Here is an 18,085-nt window from a genome sequence, read left to right as displayed (position 1 = left end):
CGATGCAGCTCTGAAGAAAAAGTCCTCCTGCCAGTTAACCCCCAAAGTCGGCAACTTGGCAGACGGAAACACTGGTGGTGACTGCAGCAGTCTTTAAAAGCTCTGTGGCTCTTGGATGCAAGAGCTCGAGTCTTTCTGTTGGTTTGAAAGGAGCCCCCTGAGTCCATGTTTGAGCAGATCTAGTTTCACTTATCTCTGCCCTGGTTTCTTCCAAACTGGAGTGTTGCAGTGCTCTCCAAATGGGGCTGCCTTTTAAAAACAGTCCAGAGATTCAGTTGATGTAGACGGCTGCCTCCAGGCCACTGCCCGGCATCCAGAGCTCTCAGTCCAGCCGAATGTCAACTTTGCTGGCTGCCTGCGTGCCTGCGTGTTTCCAGGCTTGGTTTAAAGTGCTGGTCTTGGCCTTTAAATTGGCCTGAACCTGCTTGGGACCACGCGACCTCCCAAACCGCCGGCTCCCATGTGCACCTGCCCAGCCTAAGAGGCCCTGCTCTTTATTCCATTTCTGTGTGAGATCAGGTGGCCGGGGACAAGGGACAGCCTCCTTGGTGGTGGTGCCACAACTCTGGGACTCACTTCCGTGCAGGTCTACCTGGCTGCCCTTCTTCCAGTCTTCTGATGGATGGCAACAATCTTATTGAGGCGAGCTTTGAATACGTACCTGGCCTCGATAGAGTTTTAGTACTGCTGCCTCTTGATGTTTCACTTCTGATGTCTTTTAATGATGCATTGTTGTTAGTTGTTATATCATGTTTTCTTTTTATTGCAAGGCGCTTTGGTACTTATTTTAATAGAAAGTGGGATATAAATAGTGGACTAAACCTAGAAAAACTTGCTTGGCTGCTGAGGTGTTTTGAACATTCCAGTTGCTCAGAAGTTCAAAACATTGAGGGACAGACGTATTCATGTGATAAATGGCATGACAATATAATTGATATAAATATCCTCAGGATGGCGCACAACAATAAGGATGAAGCAGTAAATGCAGCAACAGCAACAACAATACAAGATTAAAACCATGGATAAAACTAGCAGCAATAAAACATTATTACAAGTTCACTGCTAAAAGACTGCAAAAATAAAGAAATCTTTACCTGGTGCCCAGAAGGTCAGGGGTAGGTGCCAGGCAAGCCTCCAGTTGTCGGAGGAGAGAGTTCTGCAGTGGAGGTGCCACCACTGAGAGGGCCTCCCTCTCCAGTCGCTACCTGCCTCCCCGCATGGCAGCTGGAGGAGGCCTTCAAAGATGACCTCTGTGCACAGGCAGGCAGGCAGGCTGGTGTGGAGGCAGCTGTTCCTTCAGGTGCTCTGGCCTGAGGCTGTGCTTCATGGTGGGAAGGCTGGCCATGTGTTAGACTGTGTGTACTGCATGTGAATGGAGGAGTATATGTGAGAGAGGGATGGGGGAATGGCCAAAGAAAAGATGACTGTGCTGTCCCCCCAATGCTGTGGAGGTCTCCACTTGTCCTTTAGTTCTCTGATGCATCGTTCTGCTTCTGCTAGACCCTCCTAGAAGGCCCTGCTGTGGCTTTTAAGGTTTTCCGCAGCAGACACTGCCAAGCATTGCAGCCACAGTGACTGGCTTCTGATAGAAAAGAAACAGGCAGTAGGGCCTGGTGCATCACCTTCTTCTTCCTTTTTGAAACAAAATCATTCCTCCCGTTTCTCTACTGCCCTCTGCCACCTGGGCAGAGGAGGGAGGCTGTCTCGTATCCCTATGGACTTGGGGGGCGTCTGAGTGGCACCTGGCAACGCAGCAGCATGTCTCTTGCAGTTGCTTCCCTGGAATGCAGCTCATTGTTCCCACCTGGCCAGAAGCTTCCCCAAACCGGAAGGAGTCAAGCGCCTTCATCACAAGTGGAGATTCTGGTCTAGTTTTAACCCAGTATCTTGTCCCAGGTTCTCCTGCTTCTGTCCCCCCTGTCATTTGGGGACAGATAAGCTAGAAATGCCAACCTCCAGCCAGAGCACCTGTCCTTTTATGTATGCTGCCCTGGAAGCCACTTTTGGAAGAAGGCGCAGTTTAGAAGATTTAAAAATAAATAAAATGCCTTGAGCAGAATCCTCTGCAGTTCTCCCCGCCTCCCATGGCGTGGTCTGCAGCTTGGTCTGCCCCCCCATCACTCTTTGTAGCAGGGCTAGGCCCACTGCGCTCCTGTCCGTGGTCACTCCCTCCCTGCCCCTGTCGCTGAGGAGGCTGCTAGGGGCTCTGTGCCTCCTGGCAACATGGGTGATTCCATTGCTGCTTTCCGATGCAGGCTGCGGCACCTGCCCTTTGCCCTCACAAATCTCAACTTGAAGGCCCTCTGGCTGGCAGAGAACCAGTCGCAGCCCATGCTGAAGTTCCAGACGGAGGACGATGAGAAGACTGGAGAGAAAGTGCTGACCTGCTACCTCCTTCCCCAGCAGCCATCACCCAGCCTAGGTGAGTGAGCTGCTGTTGCAAAGCCGTCTCCAAGCCCAGCCCTGTCATGGAATGGGAGAGGGTTGGGACTGACAGGGCTCCTCTGTGCTTCAGAAACCCACCCCACCTTCTCTCTCACTAGAGAACCTTCTGCACAATAGTGTGGATGAGAGCTGGATGGACACCAACCTCAACCGGGTCAGCGTCATCCAGTTTGTGGACGAGCCCAGGGTGGATGATGACGATGAGGAGGAGCCCGGGGCTGAGAAGAGGGTAATGGCTGGAGGAGGGGGAGGGTGTGACACGTTTGGGGGAGCAGCCTGGGCAGCTTGCCTGCTGCTGCTGCTGCTCCCCAAGCCCAGCCGTGGTGTTCTGGGCAGCCTGGAGTTGGCCTTTGCAGGGGGAGGAGCCTGGGGGCAGAGCCCGTGCCTTGGCCCTGCTCTGCCGCCAGCCAGGGGCCAGGAAGGGGCCCGCAGGCACTTTTGCGGCACGTGCTGCCTCCTCTCCCCCGCTGCTGCTGAGCCCGGCCTCCCTGCTGGTTACCGGGAGGCTGGTGTGGTGGTGAAGAGAGCTCCCCCCTCTGCCCCCTCCTCTCGCAGGGCCTGCAGCGCAGGGCAACCCCCCACCCGAGTGAGCTGAAATCCATGAAGAAGGGCATCGAAGTGCGGCGCAGTGAAGCGTCTGCCGCCAGGCTCCGTGCTGAGCGGGGCTCTCCCCGTTCCGAGGTGAGTGGGGCTTGGGCTCTGAGGGTCCCAGGTGGAAGAGGCTGGGCTGAGGCAGAGCTGATGGGACGGGTGTTGGTTCTGCCCCCCAACATCCTTCAGGTTGGCGTAGGTCACCGCCAAGGCAGAGGCATGAAGGTCCAGCACATCGGATCCGGGGTGAGGGCCCTGTTGGCTTGGGTGATGTTCTTTCCAGAGATCCGAAAGTTGTCAGCCCTGTTTAGTCTGTCTGCTGCCTACCAGAGTTGCCCTGCCTGGTGAGGCTCTCTCCAAGGGAGGGAGTTCCTCCATAGTGGAGCAAGCAGTGCGAGGGCTGTCCTGAGACGTGCGCTGGATCCCCTGGCCCACCAAGGGCTTTAAGCAGGCTGGGGCTGGGGGTGGCCCTTCCCTGTCCCTCCATGGTTTATGGAGTGGGGGGTCTGCTTCCTCCCCAGGTGTGCATGCTTCCCGTGACTGGTGGGGCCGTGAGTTACATCTTGCGGGGGCACACGCAGGCATCGGGGGGACAAGTGTGCCTGCGTGTGAGTGGTGCTCGGGGGAGCTGTTGCACGCACTCTTGACTTGCTCCGCACCTTGTGCAGGAGAAGAGACTGAGCGCCACATCCAACCGCAGTGAGGACTCGCATGTCTCCAGCAGTACCATCTCTGTGGGCGGCCAGGAGGAGGAAGTGGTGGCGGCGGCGGCGAGGCACGTGCCAGAGACACCGAGGCCTGGAGAGGCAGCAGGGGCTGGTCTGGAGGAAGATGCGAAAGTGGAGGAGACGGGCCGGTGGCGGCAGGAGGCGGCTGCCGCAGAGGAAACGACGGCAGGCCTGGAGGATGAGCTGGAGGTGGAGTACAACGAGGTGAGGGCCATGGGAGTGTTGGGAAGGGGGCTGCTCTGGAGGTTTTTGCGGGCCATGATGAAGGTGAGCCCCGAGGCTCTGCTTCTGCCATGGTGTCTGGGCCAAGGCTGAAAAAGGAGATGCCACGGTCCCCAAGTTGCCTGTGGAGCTCTGAGGCAGAGGACAGCGAGCTGCTCGCTCTCTTGCTCCCCCACCCCGCCAGTCCCGGTGTTGCTGGTGGACGCTTTGCCCGACACAGGCACCAGCAGTGAGCCCTTCTGCTTCAGCTAGCCGTGGGATGGAGGGCGTGGTGAGGGGCGCCTGCCAGGGCCAAGGGTCCCCTCGGAGCAGCGCAAGGGTGAGGCAGGAGGAGCTCTACCGCAGCCTCTGTTCCCCATGCCTGGCAAAGAAAAGCTGGGGCTTGCGCTGAGGACTTGGAAGGTGAGGGGGCCTTGCTTTTGTGCAGGCGGGGCATGGAGAGAAGTTGTCTCTGGGGGCCAGATCCAAGGTGCTCAGCGCAGGAGGGAGGGAGGGAGACAGGATGTGGCATCTGTTAGGCATTGCTGCCATTTTGAGGAATTTGGCTTGAGCCTAGTTTCGTATCAACACCCCCCCCCCCCATGCTTTTATTATGAGAATTCCAGTGTTACGTTCTCTTTCCTGGTTCTGAGCATTTTGATTGTCGTTTAGCTGCGTACGAACAGCCAAAGCAAAGAGTATGTAAAATGCTGCAGCCCTGCCATGACTGGGCAGCCATGGAAGCAGAGGCCTTGTAGCCCAGTGTTATTCAGGGGGTGATGGGCTGCAGAGAAGCACTGTGCTGCAGATCATCCCTCCTCTTGTTCCGTGTGCAGGATGAGGCCTGGTCTACACTACTTCAGACTGCAGGAGGGGTGGGTGCCGTTTTGAATATTCCCCTGCACAAAAGCCTTCTTGAAGGAGGAACCATGCGCAGGAAGGAGCAGGCTGGCTGAGGAGCCTCCCCTGAAGCGCTCTTCTACTTGCAGGGAGTTTGTTTCCACAGGCAGTACCCAGTGACGGCATCCTTCGCTTGCAGTGCATGTTCTGCTTCCTCATCTTGCACGTGTCGGCCAAGGCTACATGTGCAGCTCAGCACAGCGGAGGGCAGTGCAGTCCTTAAAGTCCCTGTTCCGAAATCAGCATCTGACATCCAGTTTTGCACGAGGTGGCGTGAAAACGGCAGCCTGCCACCCCGCCCGCCCGCGTGCCCGGTGGGGTGGTGCTCCCTCCCTTCCCTTCCGTTTCTCTTTGACTGTCACAGCAGCAGCATTGCTGATCACCTTCAGTCCCAAATTGCCTTTATTGGTGATGGAGCTGATTGTTCCCTCATTTTATTCTTCTTTGTTCTCTCTTCCTTTTGTTGTTAAATCACTGTTTCCAAATATTTCAAATTTTTTTTTTCAACAACAGCCTGTGGCCCTTTGGGCCCTGTTTCATAAATGTTCAGACTGTGGGAGCAAATTACCACCAGTTGATGGGCACAGGCTGGGAGTGCTGTGGACATAATATACCTCGACTTCAGCAAAGCTTTCGACAAAGTGCCCCATGATATCCTGATGAGCAAACTAGCTCAAAGTGGGCTAGATGAAACAGTGATCCAGTGGATCCGGATTCAGTTGGCTACAGAATCGGACTCAAAGAGTGCTTATCAATGGGATCTTCTCAAACTGGGGAGAGGTAACAAGTGGGGTACCGCAGGGCTCAGTCCTGGGCCCAGTACTCTTCAACATTTGTATTGATGACTTGGAGGAGGAGGTGCAGGGAATGCTGATCACATTTGCAGATGATACAAAATTGAGCGGGATAGCTAATACTTTGGAAGACAGAAACAAAATTCAAAGTGATCGTGATAGGCTGGAGCACTGGGCAGAAAACAACAGAATGACATTGAATAGGGATAAATGCCAAGTTCTGCACCTAGGAAAAAGAAATCAAATGCACAGTTACAAGATGGGGGATACGTGGCTCAACAACACCACAAGCGAGAAGGATCTTAGAATGGTTGTCGATCACAAGCTGAATATGAGCCAACCATGAGATGTGGCTGCAAAAAAGGCAAATGCTCTTTTGGGCTGCATTCATAGAAGCATAGCTTCCAAATCCCGGGAAGTATTAGTCCCCCTCTACTCGGCACTGGTTAGGCCTCATCTGGAGTATTGTGTCCAGTTCTGGGCACCACACTTTAAGAAGGATGCAGACAAGCTGGAGAGGGTTTGGAGGAGGACAACAAAGACGATCAGGGGACTGGACACAAAGCCTTATGAAGAGAGACTGAAGGAACTGGGCATGTTTAACCCTGAGAAGAGAAGACTGAGGGGAGATATGATAGCGCTGTTCAAGTACTTGAAAGGTTGTCACAGAGAGGAAGGTCAGGATCTCTTCTCGATCATCCCAGAATGCAGGATACGGAATAATGAGCTTAAGTGACAGGAAGCCAGATTGCAGCTGAACATCAGGAAAAACATCCTGACTGTTAGAGCAATATGACAGTGGAACCAATTCCCTAGGGCGGTGGTGGGCTCTCCCACACTGGAGGCGTTCAAGACGAGGCTGGACAGCCAACTGTCAGGGATGCTCTGACTTGGATTCCTGCATTGAGCAGGGGGTTGGACTCGATGGCCTTGTAGGCCCCTTCCAACCCTACTATTCTATGATTCTATGATTTCTGTGTTTGGACCATGGGATGGAATCCTACTCACATTGCCAGGGTTTCATCATGCCAGCCAATGAAGTCAGCCCTTGCTACTTTGCATGGCACTTTGGGAACGAGCCCTCCAGGCTGCAGATTCAGTGAAGTATCGGAATCCCAACCATTCTCGATTTGCTCAAAACCATCCCTTACAATGGCCTTGGCACCTGCTTAGGCTATGGCACCATCCACATCAAGTCCATCCTGACCATCAGTTCCTAGTCTTGACACCATCCTCATCGGGCATGTCTTGACCACCAGTTCCTACTGAACAGTCAAACCCATCAGTTCAGTTGTCTTCAGATCCAAACACCAGGTGGTGTGTGGCTGACCCACCACCAATGCTGGGCCAATCCATTGCAAAAAAGGCCAAGTCAAGCTGCTCTTTTTCAGATTGGGCTGCAGAGCCCAAGAAGAAGATAAAGAAGTCTAAGAAGCTGGAGGAAGATCCCTATCCCGCTACCCCAGTGCCATCTCCTATCCCGCATGATGATACAGCTGATCTGCGATGGGAGCAGCCCCAACTCCCACCACCGTTATTCTCTCCCATTCTGATGGTACGGAGACTGCCACACAAATCCCCCGTGGTCTTGGATGAAGCCCGAGTTATGGTTTCGACCTCATAGGGAGATATAAGAGACTCACCACCACCACCTGTTGGGCAATCTGAACTCCTGAGCACTACAACCTGTGCTGTGTCCCCTTGGCACCATCCCTCACCAGATACCAGAAGGCATTCCCCTGGCTCCTGTTATTCCAGATGCCTTGACCGTTTCTACACAGGCAGGAAAGGATGGGGGTCATCTTGGTGAGAACCATACATGGGCAGCAACTCTCGATCTCCCTCTCGTTCTTGGGGCTGATGATCACCCTGTAGATTCCCCTCCAGGTCGCTACAGAGAATGACCATGGGATTTTGAGGCATATCATTCTCAAACCTGAAGAGACTCAATGGGCAACAGGAGGTTGCCTGAGTTTGGGGTTCCAAGCGAACAGAGGGTGTGCCCTGTGAGGGCCACACTGTCCTGGCCTCTGGGTTCAGGACTGATCACCTCGGTACTGCCAGCGTTAGGCACATGAACTTCGGCACTTCCACGGCCCCCGTGGTGTCTGCTCAGCTGCCCTCCGTATCTTTGCTTCTCACCCCTCGGCCCATGACTGTTTACGTTCTCCTTCTTTCTGATCTAGGCCTCTGTGTTATCATCCCGAAATCCCATTCCACCCTTACTACTTGGATTTGGTACATCGGAGCCATCTTGGATTCCGGGAAGGCCAGAGCCTTCCTTCCATTGGACAGGATGGTAACTCTCGTTTTGATGCATCCCGGAGGTCAGCTTCTGTTTCTACCATCCAGTGTGTACTTGGACTTCTGGTGGCAACCACCTCTGCCACCCCATTCACATGGTTTCCCATGCGGGTTCATCAACATATTCCATCCTGAGCATGATTCGCCTCAAATGCGACTGTTACTGCCCAGTTCGTTGCTCGCTTTGTTGGTGGATGGTTCTGTCTCATCTTTGTTGGGAGTTCTCATTCTGACAGAGACAGTCATCCCAGACAGTGACTACCGCACCTCCCAACTTCGGCTGGGGGCGCACTATGGCCCATACTGGAGTTGTGCATGACGGTCTCCGAGGAAAAGATGGCTCCATATCAATGCTTTAGAATTGCTAACAGTTCAGAAGGCTCTAGTCAGAAACGAAGACGTTGTCCAAAAGTGGGTTGTGCAAATTGCAACAGACAGTACTGCCACTGCTTGACATATAAACAAATGGGGGTACCCAGTTGAGGGCTGTTCTTCAGCTTACCCTAGACCTCTGGGATTGGGCCGTAGCTCAGAGGATTGGGTTACATGCCATTCGTCTGGCTGGAGCTGAGAACGTGCTGGCCAATGCACTGAGCTGGACAGGAGGAAGGTGGCATGTGCGGATGTTAGACCAGACAGTTGTGGGCAGCCTTTTCCATCAAAGGGGTATGCCTCGCATCAGCCCCTTCACTACCAGCATGAGCTCCTATGTTGCCTTCTCCGTTGCCTTTTCAATAGGTGATCCTCTTCAAGACCATTGCTAACTGGTCCCAGCCTTCAACCTTCATTCTTGGGCTAGAAAGGATGCTTCTTTTGGGCAGGAAGTGCTATTGCGGAATGCAGTAGCACCTTCCCTCTTGCGTTCCCCAGCAACGAATACACAGAGGCATACTGCCTCTGATACTGAAGGTTATATATAGCCATCATTATACTGATGGCTATATCAGTTGATAGCCTTATCCTCAATTAATTCTTCTAATCCCCTTTTAATGCCGTCCAAGTTGGTGGCCATCACTATAGCTTGTGGTAGGGAATTCTGTAGTTTAACTATGTGATGAATAAAAAAAGTCTTTTATCTGTCCCAAATCTCTCACCACTCTGCATCTTTGGAATACCCCGGGCTCTAGAATTATGAGGGTGGGGGGGAAACTTCACCGTTTCTACTTTCTCCATACCGTGCATAATTTTATCCAGTTCTGTCATGTTCTCCCTTACTTACCATTTTTCTAATCTAAAAAACCCCAAACATTGTAACCTTTCCTCATAGGGGAGCTGCTTCAATTCCTAATAATTTTGGTTGCCCTTTTCTGCATCTTTGCCAGCTCTACAATACCCTTTTTGACCAGAACTTTGTTTGTTTGTTTGTTTATAGCATTTTTATTCTGCTCTTCAGCTGAAAAAGGCTCCCAGAGTTGTTTCTAAATGGCATGACACAAAAGGAAAAGGGGGGTGAAAAGAGTGGACTGTGGTTGCACTATAGATTTGTATAAAGGCATTTCATTCTTGGCAGTTTTACTTTCAATTCCTTTCCTAAAGATCCCCAACATGGAATTTGCCTTTTTTACAGCAGCTACACACTGAGTTGATGTTTTCATCACAACCTCAAGACCCCTGCTCTGGTCAGTCACCATTAGCTTGGACCCCATCAACATTTATGTGTTTAGGATCCTTGGATTACATCTGTTTACATCCCTGAATTGTGATAACTGAACATTTATTCCTACTCTCTTCTTTCTGTTCTGTAACCAGTTACTGAGCCCTAAGAGGACCTCTCCTCTTATCCCATGACTGCTAAGTTTGCTCAGGAATCCTTTTTTTGAGGGGCTTTGTCAAAAGCATTTTGAAAGTCCAAGCAAACATGTCTACTGGTTTACAAATGTCCACAAACACATTTGAGTCACACTCAGAACTATAAAGCATTTGTAACACAGGACTTACCTTTGCAGAAGCCATGTTGATTATTTTTCAGCAGGGCTTGTCCTTCATCAATTTATGTTAAGATAACTGACCTGTAATTTCCTGGATCCCCTCCAATCCCTTCTTAAAAATTAGCATTCCATTCGCCACTTTCCACTTCTCTGGCACAGAGGCCTGTTTTGGAGACATTACATGTTTTTCTTAGAAGATCAATTTCACATTTGAATTTCTTAAGAACTGTAGGGTGGGTACCATCTGGACCCGGTGATTTGTTTGTTTTTAGTTTGTCAGTAAGTTCTAGAACTTCATCTCTTGTCATCACTGTTTGCCTCAGTTCCTCAGACTCCCAACCTGAAAATGTCAGTTAAGGCATGGGTATGCCCTGTAGTGAAGAAAGATTGAAAGAATTCATTCTGCCTCTCTGCAATCTCCTTATCTTTTAGATTTTCCTTTAACTTGGTCATCATCCAGTGGACCAACCACCTCCTTAGCTGGTTTCCTGCTTCTGATATATTTAAATAATTGCTCATTGTTAGTCTTAGCACCGTGCTTGCTGACTTTCCCCCTGCGTCATTGATCAGGCTGTGCAGACGATGCACAGCTTCTGCAGATTTTGCACCAGGCAGGCAACTCAGCAGCCTGTCTACACAACCATCATAAACCCAGCTTTGCTTCTGCTACACATTGAGCAGTGATAGTACTACATTACGCTTGTATAAGGTTGGTTTCCACATGTGCAACAGATTATGAAATGATGACTCCCAGCGCTTCACTTGCCCTCTCTCCCTTTAGTTTGCTTAATGACTTGGCCGAACAGGCAGCACAGAAACTGTGCCCCCTCCCCAAGACCATGGTTTTCCTGCCAGTTGGCATCGAAACCTGGTCAGCCTGCCCGTCCCTCCTGTGACAGCTGCCGTGGCAGCTGATGTCAGCAAGGCTCAGTTGAAAGGGGGAGGGGGCTGGATCTCTTAAACCTGTGGGGGCTGGGGGCTGCTCAACTTTTAAGCCATTTGAGCTCTCTTGGGAAAAGGCAGGGGTGTCCTTCAAGCTGGCAGGCGTTGGGTAATGGGCGGCTTGGGGCTGCTGATTTGCAATCTGTCTCACCCATGAGATGAACTGTGCTAGCCCACGCCCCCAAAGAGGGGAAGGGCTTCTCCCCCCGCCCCAAGCTTGCACCATCTTGTTGCACAGCTTGAGTTTGAGGGTTCCAGCGGCCTTTTCCTGAGGACTTCCACGCACAGCCTAGAGCCCAGGGGTGGGCAGGAGCAGGCACAGCTGCGAGGCCGTGTGGCCTGAGTGTTGCTGTCCTGGGCGGGGTGTCTTCTTTGCAGCCCACGGTGCATTTTGCCGAAGATACGCTGGTCCGCAGTGAGGATGACGAGGAGGAGGAGGAGCGTCCGTTCCCAGTGGGGAAGCAGCGGCTGATCCGCAAGGACACCCCCCACTACAAGAAGCACTTCAGGATTGCTCAGTTGCCCCGCCCTGAGGCTGTGGTGGCCCTCCTGCAGGGCTTGAGCACGGGCGAGGGCCCCCAGGAGGAGGAGGAGGGGGTGGCCATGCCGGCAGCAGAGGAGGAAGAGGAGCCGGAGCAGGCGGGCTGGGATGAGGAGGAGGCCGGGCACGGGCCGCCAGCTGTCCTGCCCTCTGTCAAGGTAGGGGCCTGGCCTGGAGACGGCGGGAGCAGCTGCCGTGGCCTGGGTGGGTGTGGTGGGGCCAGGGGACGTGGCCCCGCCTCAATGGGCTGCGCTGCGCTGCGGCGGCTGCCTTTGAGCTGCTCCCTGGCAGCGTGCCTCCAGAGCCCCAGCTCTCCTCTCCTGCCGGGCTGGCGGGCCTCATTCTCCCAGCTTACCGGCCTGCTTCTGGGCTTGGCTGTGCAGGGGTCGGTGGAGACTGGAGGGCGGGGAGGGGAGCAGGAGCAGGCGGGGCATCCCTGCGCAGCCCTTCTGTGCTCCAGCTCGGCTGTCTCCTGCAGGATATCTCTTGCCAGCCGTGTGCCTGCACAGCGAGGGGCAGGGCAGCAGTGCTGCCTCCGCTCCCCAGGGCGGCCTTGTGGCTGGGCTGTCCTAGGGCTGCTGTGCCTCGAGCGCCAGAGCTGCAGGGCGAGTCTCCTCCGGCGCAGCGCGCTCTCCCCTCTGTGGAGCGTGACAAGGGCACCCCCAGCGCCAGCTGGATGATTGCCGTCAGCACCAGCCTGGTGGAGAGAGCCCTGCTGGGACAAGGGGCACGTGGCTCCTGTCGAGGCGGGGGCGGCTGTGGAGGCTGCGCACGGCACGCCCTCCCTCCTGACCCCGGCTGCCCTTGGGGCGCTCCCTTTGTGGCGGCGGCGGTGGCAGGAGGTCCTCTCTGCGGGGTGCCTCCGCTGGGCCAGCGTCCAAGGGACAGTGGCACGCAGAGCACCCATGATGGCGCATTCGTCCGGATGCATTGCCTGCCTGGTGCTGGAGGAGGAGGGCTTGTGCTCTCGGGAGTCCCCCCAACCCCCAACAGGGCACCGGTTCCTACCTCAGACACTTGGGACGGGGCAGAGGGCCCACCCCGGCGGAGGCGGCCAGGAGGAGTGGCTGCCTCTGAGGGGCGAGGCCGGGGAGGAGGGGTCGGTCTGCATCTGTCCACCTCGGTGCTGAGCCCCCTCTTTCTCTCCTCCCTCTCTGGTGTGGGGCTCCTTGGTGCTCGGGGCTGGCCGCCTGCCTGTCTGCCTGCCTGCCTGCCTGCCTGCCGGTCCGTCTCCTGTCCCTGGTGGTGGTCTCGGCTGTTCTGCACTAACCCGCATGCCTCTCTGCTGGTTCCTGTCCTAACAGGGGGTGTCGTTTGATCAAGCCAATAATCTGCTGATTGAGCCTGCTCGCATTGAGGAGGAAGAGGTCTGTACTGCCTGGCTGGGAACCATTTCCCCCTACTTCTCCTTGGGCTCAGCTGGACCCTCTCCAGGGCTGCCGCTCTGCGTCGCGGAGGCAGCTCTTCTCCTCCTCCTGTGCCTGAGCTGGGAGTCGCTGCTGCTGCTGCTGGGCAGGGGCTGCTGGGCAGCAGTGGGGGGCAGCTTCAGCCCCCCGTCAGGGTGGAAGATGCAGAGGGCCCTGCAGGCACTTCCATCGCCTGCAGTGAGCTCAGAGGAAGGCGGGCCGGCGGCGGCAAGGCCGCAGGATGGGCGGAGCGTTGGCCTGGGGCTGCCGGACCGCGTCGCGTGCCTCAGGCCCAGCGCAGTTGCTGGCAGCGTCTCCGGGGAGGGCTGGCAAGGAGGCTGGAGAGCTCAGCACCCAGCTGGGCAGAAGGCAGCATCCTGCTCCTGGGACCAAGCGCCACTCTCACGAGGGGCCGTGAGTCCAGGGAGACCCTGAGCCAGGCCAGGCCATCCTCCCGTCGGGGCCTGCCCACAGCTGGCCCAGTGCCACTTGGCCTCCTGGGATTCCTGCACAGAGATCAGGGAAAGGTTGAGCCCCATAGCAGAGACACGGGTAAAGGTGGAGCCTGTTGGCTCTTGTGGCGTGGTCTGCTTCTGCTGCCGTGAGGCGGGGGCCAGAGCCCTCCCCTCCCACTCACGCACCCACAGGAATCTTCCTGAGCACCTTTCCACCTCCCCTCCCTGGCTTTGGAGATTCTGAGCTGGCCATATCCCCGCCCTCTCAAACAGACACTTGCAGCATGAGGACTAGGAACTTGCTGTGCTTTCGAAGAGGAGCTGGGGTTCTCCAGATGCTGCAGTCTGTGCCCAAGGACGTGTGTTGCCCCTTCCCCAGGGGCTTTCCTGAATCTGCACGGCCCTGTTGCCCATCGCGTGCCTTCCTTGCAAGGGCTGGTGGCGGCGGCAGCAGCATCCAGGGACCCAGGGGGCTCCTTTCAGTCTGCGCGCGAAGAGGCCCTTCCGTCCTTCCTTCCTTCCTTCCGTCCGTCCTTCCGTCCGTCCGTCCTTCCTTCCTTCCTTCCTGTCACCTGAGCACTTTTCCTATCACAAAGAGAGGCTCCAACGCACCTGGGGATGGGATGGGGGATGCAGCGCTCTCACTCTCTCAGTGCCCAGCCCAGAAGCACCCTCTGCCCAGCCTCAGAGGAACAGCCAGCATGGTGGGGTGCTGCTGCAGTAAGGGCCTCTTGTGTCCCTGCTTCTTTTCTGGGAGCACCTTGCTTAGCAGCTTCTGAGGGCCGTTGAGGCTGTGCTGTACTCTCTGGAGGGGGTTGCTGGCTCACAGGCCCTGGAGCCCTCCTCGGGCCACCGCCATCTCCTGGGCCTGGTGGCAGTGGGCAGGCTCATGGTGGCTGGAGGCATCAGCCTTGCGTGAAGCATGGGGGCTCCTTCCTTCTTTGCTGGCCAGGCTGCAGCCGGTGAGCGCAGGGCCAACGGCCCGGTCCCTGCCTTGGCCTTCTGCGACCCAAGGGGCTTCCTTGCCGCAGGTTGCGTGAGTGTCGCCGTTGTCGTGGATGTCCAGGGAGAGAGGACTTTGTGCTTGCTTTGCCCTCTGTCCTCTCAAAGGCTGCAGCCTGGGTCAGCCACGTCCCTCCCCCAGGCAACGCTGTGTGCTTCACCAGCTAGTTCCCAGTCCCTGGGGGCTCATCCTGCCCCCCGCCCCCCCGGGAGCTGCCCTTCAGCAGAGCAGACCAATATAGTGCTTCTAATCCCTGCCCAGGAGCCCCTGCGCAGTCTGGAGGGGTGGGCGATGCGTTCGGAATGTGTTGGCTGGCGAGGACACACGGTCCCGGAGCGCCAGCCTCCCTCCTTGCCGCTGGCTCCCAGCCCAGGCTTGCCAGTGCTGCAGCTGGAGGGCGGCCGCCCGTCCCTGCAGCCCCCCCCCCCCCCGGGGGACTTTCGGCTGCTCTGGCTCTCGCTGCTGGGTGGCCAGAGAGTGTGTCTTGGCCGCACGCCTTTCTGTGCTGGACTCCAGGCAAGCAGGCCTCGCGCCTGTCCCAGCAGCATGAGGGGTCTGTCATGAGGGGGACTCCTGCACTCTGGCCTGCTCCCTCCCCCAGCACCCCCAGACAGGGGCCCAGGCCAGGCTGCAGGGATCACAGCTTCGGCCAGGGGAGTGGGAGCCCCCCTTTTCCACACCAGCATGTTCTCATGCTTCAGGCAATGGGGTGGGGTGCTGGGGGGCGGGATTATCGGCCTACCAAATGGGATGGGATCTAGTGTGATGTGGCTGCCCCTCGACCCCGTTGATGGTGATGCAGATGGCGGCCTCAGTGCTGCTAGTGAGAATTGCCTGTTCAGCGTTTGGGGGGGCGCGCTTGTGGGGTACTTGCTCATGTTCCCCTCATTTGTGAACATGCGGCAGCACCATGCATCTCTGTTCGTTCCCCTCGTTGGCATCTTTGCTGCCGCCGCCCCCCCCCCCCCCACAAGCCTGTAACGCCGTCCCCTTTTGTTTCCAGCTGACTCTGGTCATTGTGCGGCAGACCGGGGGACTGGGCATCAGCATTGCGGGGGGCAAAGGCTCCACCCCCTACAAGGGCGATGACGAGGTGATGGCTGGGAGCGCCTGGGGCTGGGGCTGGCTTGGGGGGGCACGTGGCCCTGGCTCAGCTGCGGGGCGGCTCTTCTGATGGGGCCTTTCCCGAGGCAAGGGTGGCTGGCCCCGGAGCAGAGCCGGCCGCACTCCTGCTGCGTGTGCGTGCATGCATGTGCATGCATGCGTGTGCATGTCCTGTGCCCCGGATGACTGGCTGCTCTCTCCCCAGGGCATCTTCATTTCCCGCGTGTCCGAGGGGGGCCCAGCAGCCCGCGCAGGGGTGCGGGTGGGGGACAAGCTCCTGGAGGTGAGTGACCCTGGCAGCGGCAACAAGGGAGCTTGCGGGGAGCGCCTGGGCTTCTCCCGTTCTGCCCTCCCAGCCTGGTTGGATTGGCAGGTCAGCGTGTGGCCCAGGGGCTCCGGCCGCAGCCCCAGCCCCCCTTTGCAGCGGAAGGGGCTTTGGGCACCCAGGCCAGTTTGGGCCAAGCTGAGCGAGGAGGGGAGGTGGCTTGTCAGCCCCTGCCAGGCTAGTATCACCTTCCCAGGAGACGGGCAAGTAGGCACAGCCTTGGCTAGGGCCCTGCTCTGCCTCCCATCCGCCTGTTTCCGCTCTTCTTCAGCTTACCCTTGATCTCCGGGATCGGCCCATAGCAGTGGCTGATGTGGCCCCTCAGGGCCTGCCTGGCGCCCATCCGCCATGGCTCTTGGAGGAGGGTTCTGCCTGGCTGCCTTTCCTTGGGGCTGCTGCCTGACGTGGGGCGGAGGCCGCCAGGCTGTGTGGGGCTGGGGCTGGGGCAGGGCAGGCCCTGGAGCGTGGTAGGGCTGCTTCAGCGGGTGTCGTCTCTGGTGTCTCCTGCCCCACGCAGGTGAATGGGGTGTTGCTGCACCATGCTGAGCACCACGTGGCCGTTGAGGCCCTGCGTGGCTCTGGCAGCAGCGTCTCCATGATGGTCCTGCGGGAGCACATGGTGGAGCCGGAGAACGCCATCACGGTGACGCCGCTGCGGCCGGAGGACGATTACAGCCCGTGCGAGCGCCGAGGAGGCCTGCAGTTTCCGGAGGGGCCCGGGGGTGCCGCCGCCCCGGCGGAGAGGCTCTCTGCCTGCCTGGCACGGAATGAGCGAGGACTGGGCTTCAGCATAGCTGGGGGCAAGGGCTCCACGCCCTACCGGCCCGGGGACACGGTGAGCGGGGCGGCTTGGCCCGGCTCCCGCAGGGCCTCTTGCAGGGTGCGAGGAGGGCAGCGGCAGGCCTGTCCCTTTAACCTCAGGTTGGCCCAGCCCTGGGCGACATCCGATCCTGCCCGGCCACGCTGGCAGCTGCCTATTCCTGGCTCCTTGCTGACACGGAGAGCCTGAGGGGCGCGGCTCGGGGGAAGGAGAGCAGAGGGGGCCCAGCACAAAGGGAGGAGGCGGTCTCGGGTGTTCTCCGAGGGAGAGTCCTGACGGGCATCTTCCTCTTCCCAGGGGATCTTTATCTCACGGATCGCAGAGGGGGGCGCAGCACATCGGGATGGGACCCTGCATGTGGGCGACAGGGTCATCGTGGTGAGTCCGCTTGGTGGGGGCAGGGGCTGGCTGCTTGGCTTGGCTTGCGTGGCTGGGAGGGCCGCCTTAGACCCTGGGGTGGGAGGGCGACGGGGGATCCTTCTGGGGCGTGATGTTCCTCTGCCCTTTGGGGCCCTGCATTCGTAGGTGCCAGTAGGGGTCCCTCTGGCCGAAGCTCTTGGCAGTGGAAAGGTGTCTCTCCCCTTAGAAGGGGGGCTGAGCGGGGCTTGAAGGTGGCGTGACTGTTCCTCTTCCTGCTCGATGTTTTTGGAGCTCCATCGGGCTGGGCCATTTGGGGCACAGCAACTATTCTGAGGGTCTCTCTCCTCCCACCCCCGGTTTCTGCTGTTCCTTCCAACCTTCTCTGGCGGGGGTGGGGGGCTGTTTCTCTGCCCCCCGTGCTGGGTGAATCTCTGCCCGGCAGCCGTGGGGAGAGCTTGCTTTGGAGCGGGTAAGCCCCGAAACGGCCTTGTCAGTGCTGGCTTCCGACTGCCCGTCCGCCTCTCACCGCCCTCAGTCTCTCTCACGCTCCCTTTGCCCCCTGCTGGATGACGTGAATTCCGCCCTCAAAAGGTGTCTCCTTTGCTAGGGCAAGCGGGGAAGGGGAGGGCGCTTGTGTGCTTCAGGGGGTGATGGGGGCTCGGAAAATGTGGGACTCCTCCTGGGTGTTGCCTTCTCCCCGCCCAGCACAGCTGTCCTAGCTGCTGCTGCTGCTGCTGCTAATCCCTCCGAGGCCTAGAAAGGTGCCACCTGGGGTTTCTGCCCCCCTCTTGGATGGAGTGGGAGCCTGGCACTGGGGCACAGGCCCCCTTGCCCTGTCCCGGGGCCCTCCCCCCCACTTTGACACTGGTTTGGGGCCCTTTTAGATCAATGGGGCAGACATGACGGAAGCCAGGCATGATCAGGCCGTAGCGCTGCTTACCGCCGCCTCCCCCACCATCACGCTGCTGGTCGAGAGAGAGGCTGCCGCCCAGCCCGGCGAGGGAGACCTGCCCCTGGGGCAGCGAGGGCAGCGGGTGCACTCCCCCCCGCCCCCACCTGGCCTCGCAGAAAGCCCGCTGGAGGAGACGCCCCCGCCCCACCGGAGCCGCCTGCCCCCAAGGCTGGAGGGCCAGTACCCCATTGAGGTAGGTTCACCCCGCTGAACTGCAAAGTGGGGCGGTCCGTCTCTCCGTGGGGAGCGGCCCTTGAGAGGAGGAGCGCCCTCTTGTGCCCCGGAT

The 18,085-nt window shown here is 57.6% G+C and overlaps 1 protein-coding gene across 28 annotated transcripts in view; it reads left to right on the top strand.

Annotated features, from left to right (window-relative positions):
- SCRIB (scribble planar cell polarity protein) overlaps nt 1–18,085 on the top strand; it is a 102,405-nt gene that overhangs the window by 22,264 nt on the left and 62,056 nt on the right. For 27 of the 28 annotated variants that reach the window (XM_084854643.1, XM_084854651.1, XM_084854645.1 and 24 more), the window contains exons 11-21: nt 2,256–2,422; nt 2,544–2,674; nt 3,001–3,126; nt 3,705–3,968; nt 11,212–11,532; nt 12,679–12,741; nt 15,242–15,331; nt 15,548–15,625; nt 16,185–16,502; nt 16,785–16,865; nt 17,732–17,992. In XM_084854643.1, the coding sequence (XP_084710769.1) occupies nt 2,256–2,422; nt 2,544–2,674; nt 3,001–3,126; nt 3,705–3,968; nt 11,212–11,532; nt 12,679–12,741; nt 15,242–15,331; nt 15,548–15,625; nt 16,185–16,502; nt 16,785–16,865; nt 17,732–17,992 (1,900 nt within the window). The remainder of the gene's footprint in view (nt 1–2,255; nt 2,423–2,543; nt 2,675–3,000; nt 3,127–3,704; nt 3,969–11,211; nt 11,533–12,678; nt 12,742–15,241; nt 15,332–15,547; nt 15,626–16,184; nt 16,503–16,784; nt 16,866–17,731; nt 17,993–18,085) is intronic. The other variant, XM_084854627.1, reaches the window with a different exon arrangement.

The sequence above is a fragment of the Heloderma suspectum genome, chromosome 4, assembly GCF_057233095.1.
Source record: "Heloderma suspectum isolate Gila_16-S chromosome 4, 16-S_ref, whole genome shotgun sequence".
Lineage (NCBI taxonomy): Eukaryota > Metazoa > Chordata > Lepidosauria > Squamata > Helodermatidae > Heloderma > Heloderma suspectum.
The sequence above is the reverse complement of the archived record's forward strand: the minus strand, read 5'-3'. Positions and strand labels throughout refer to the sequence as shown.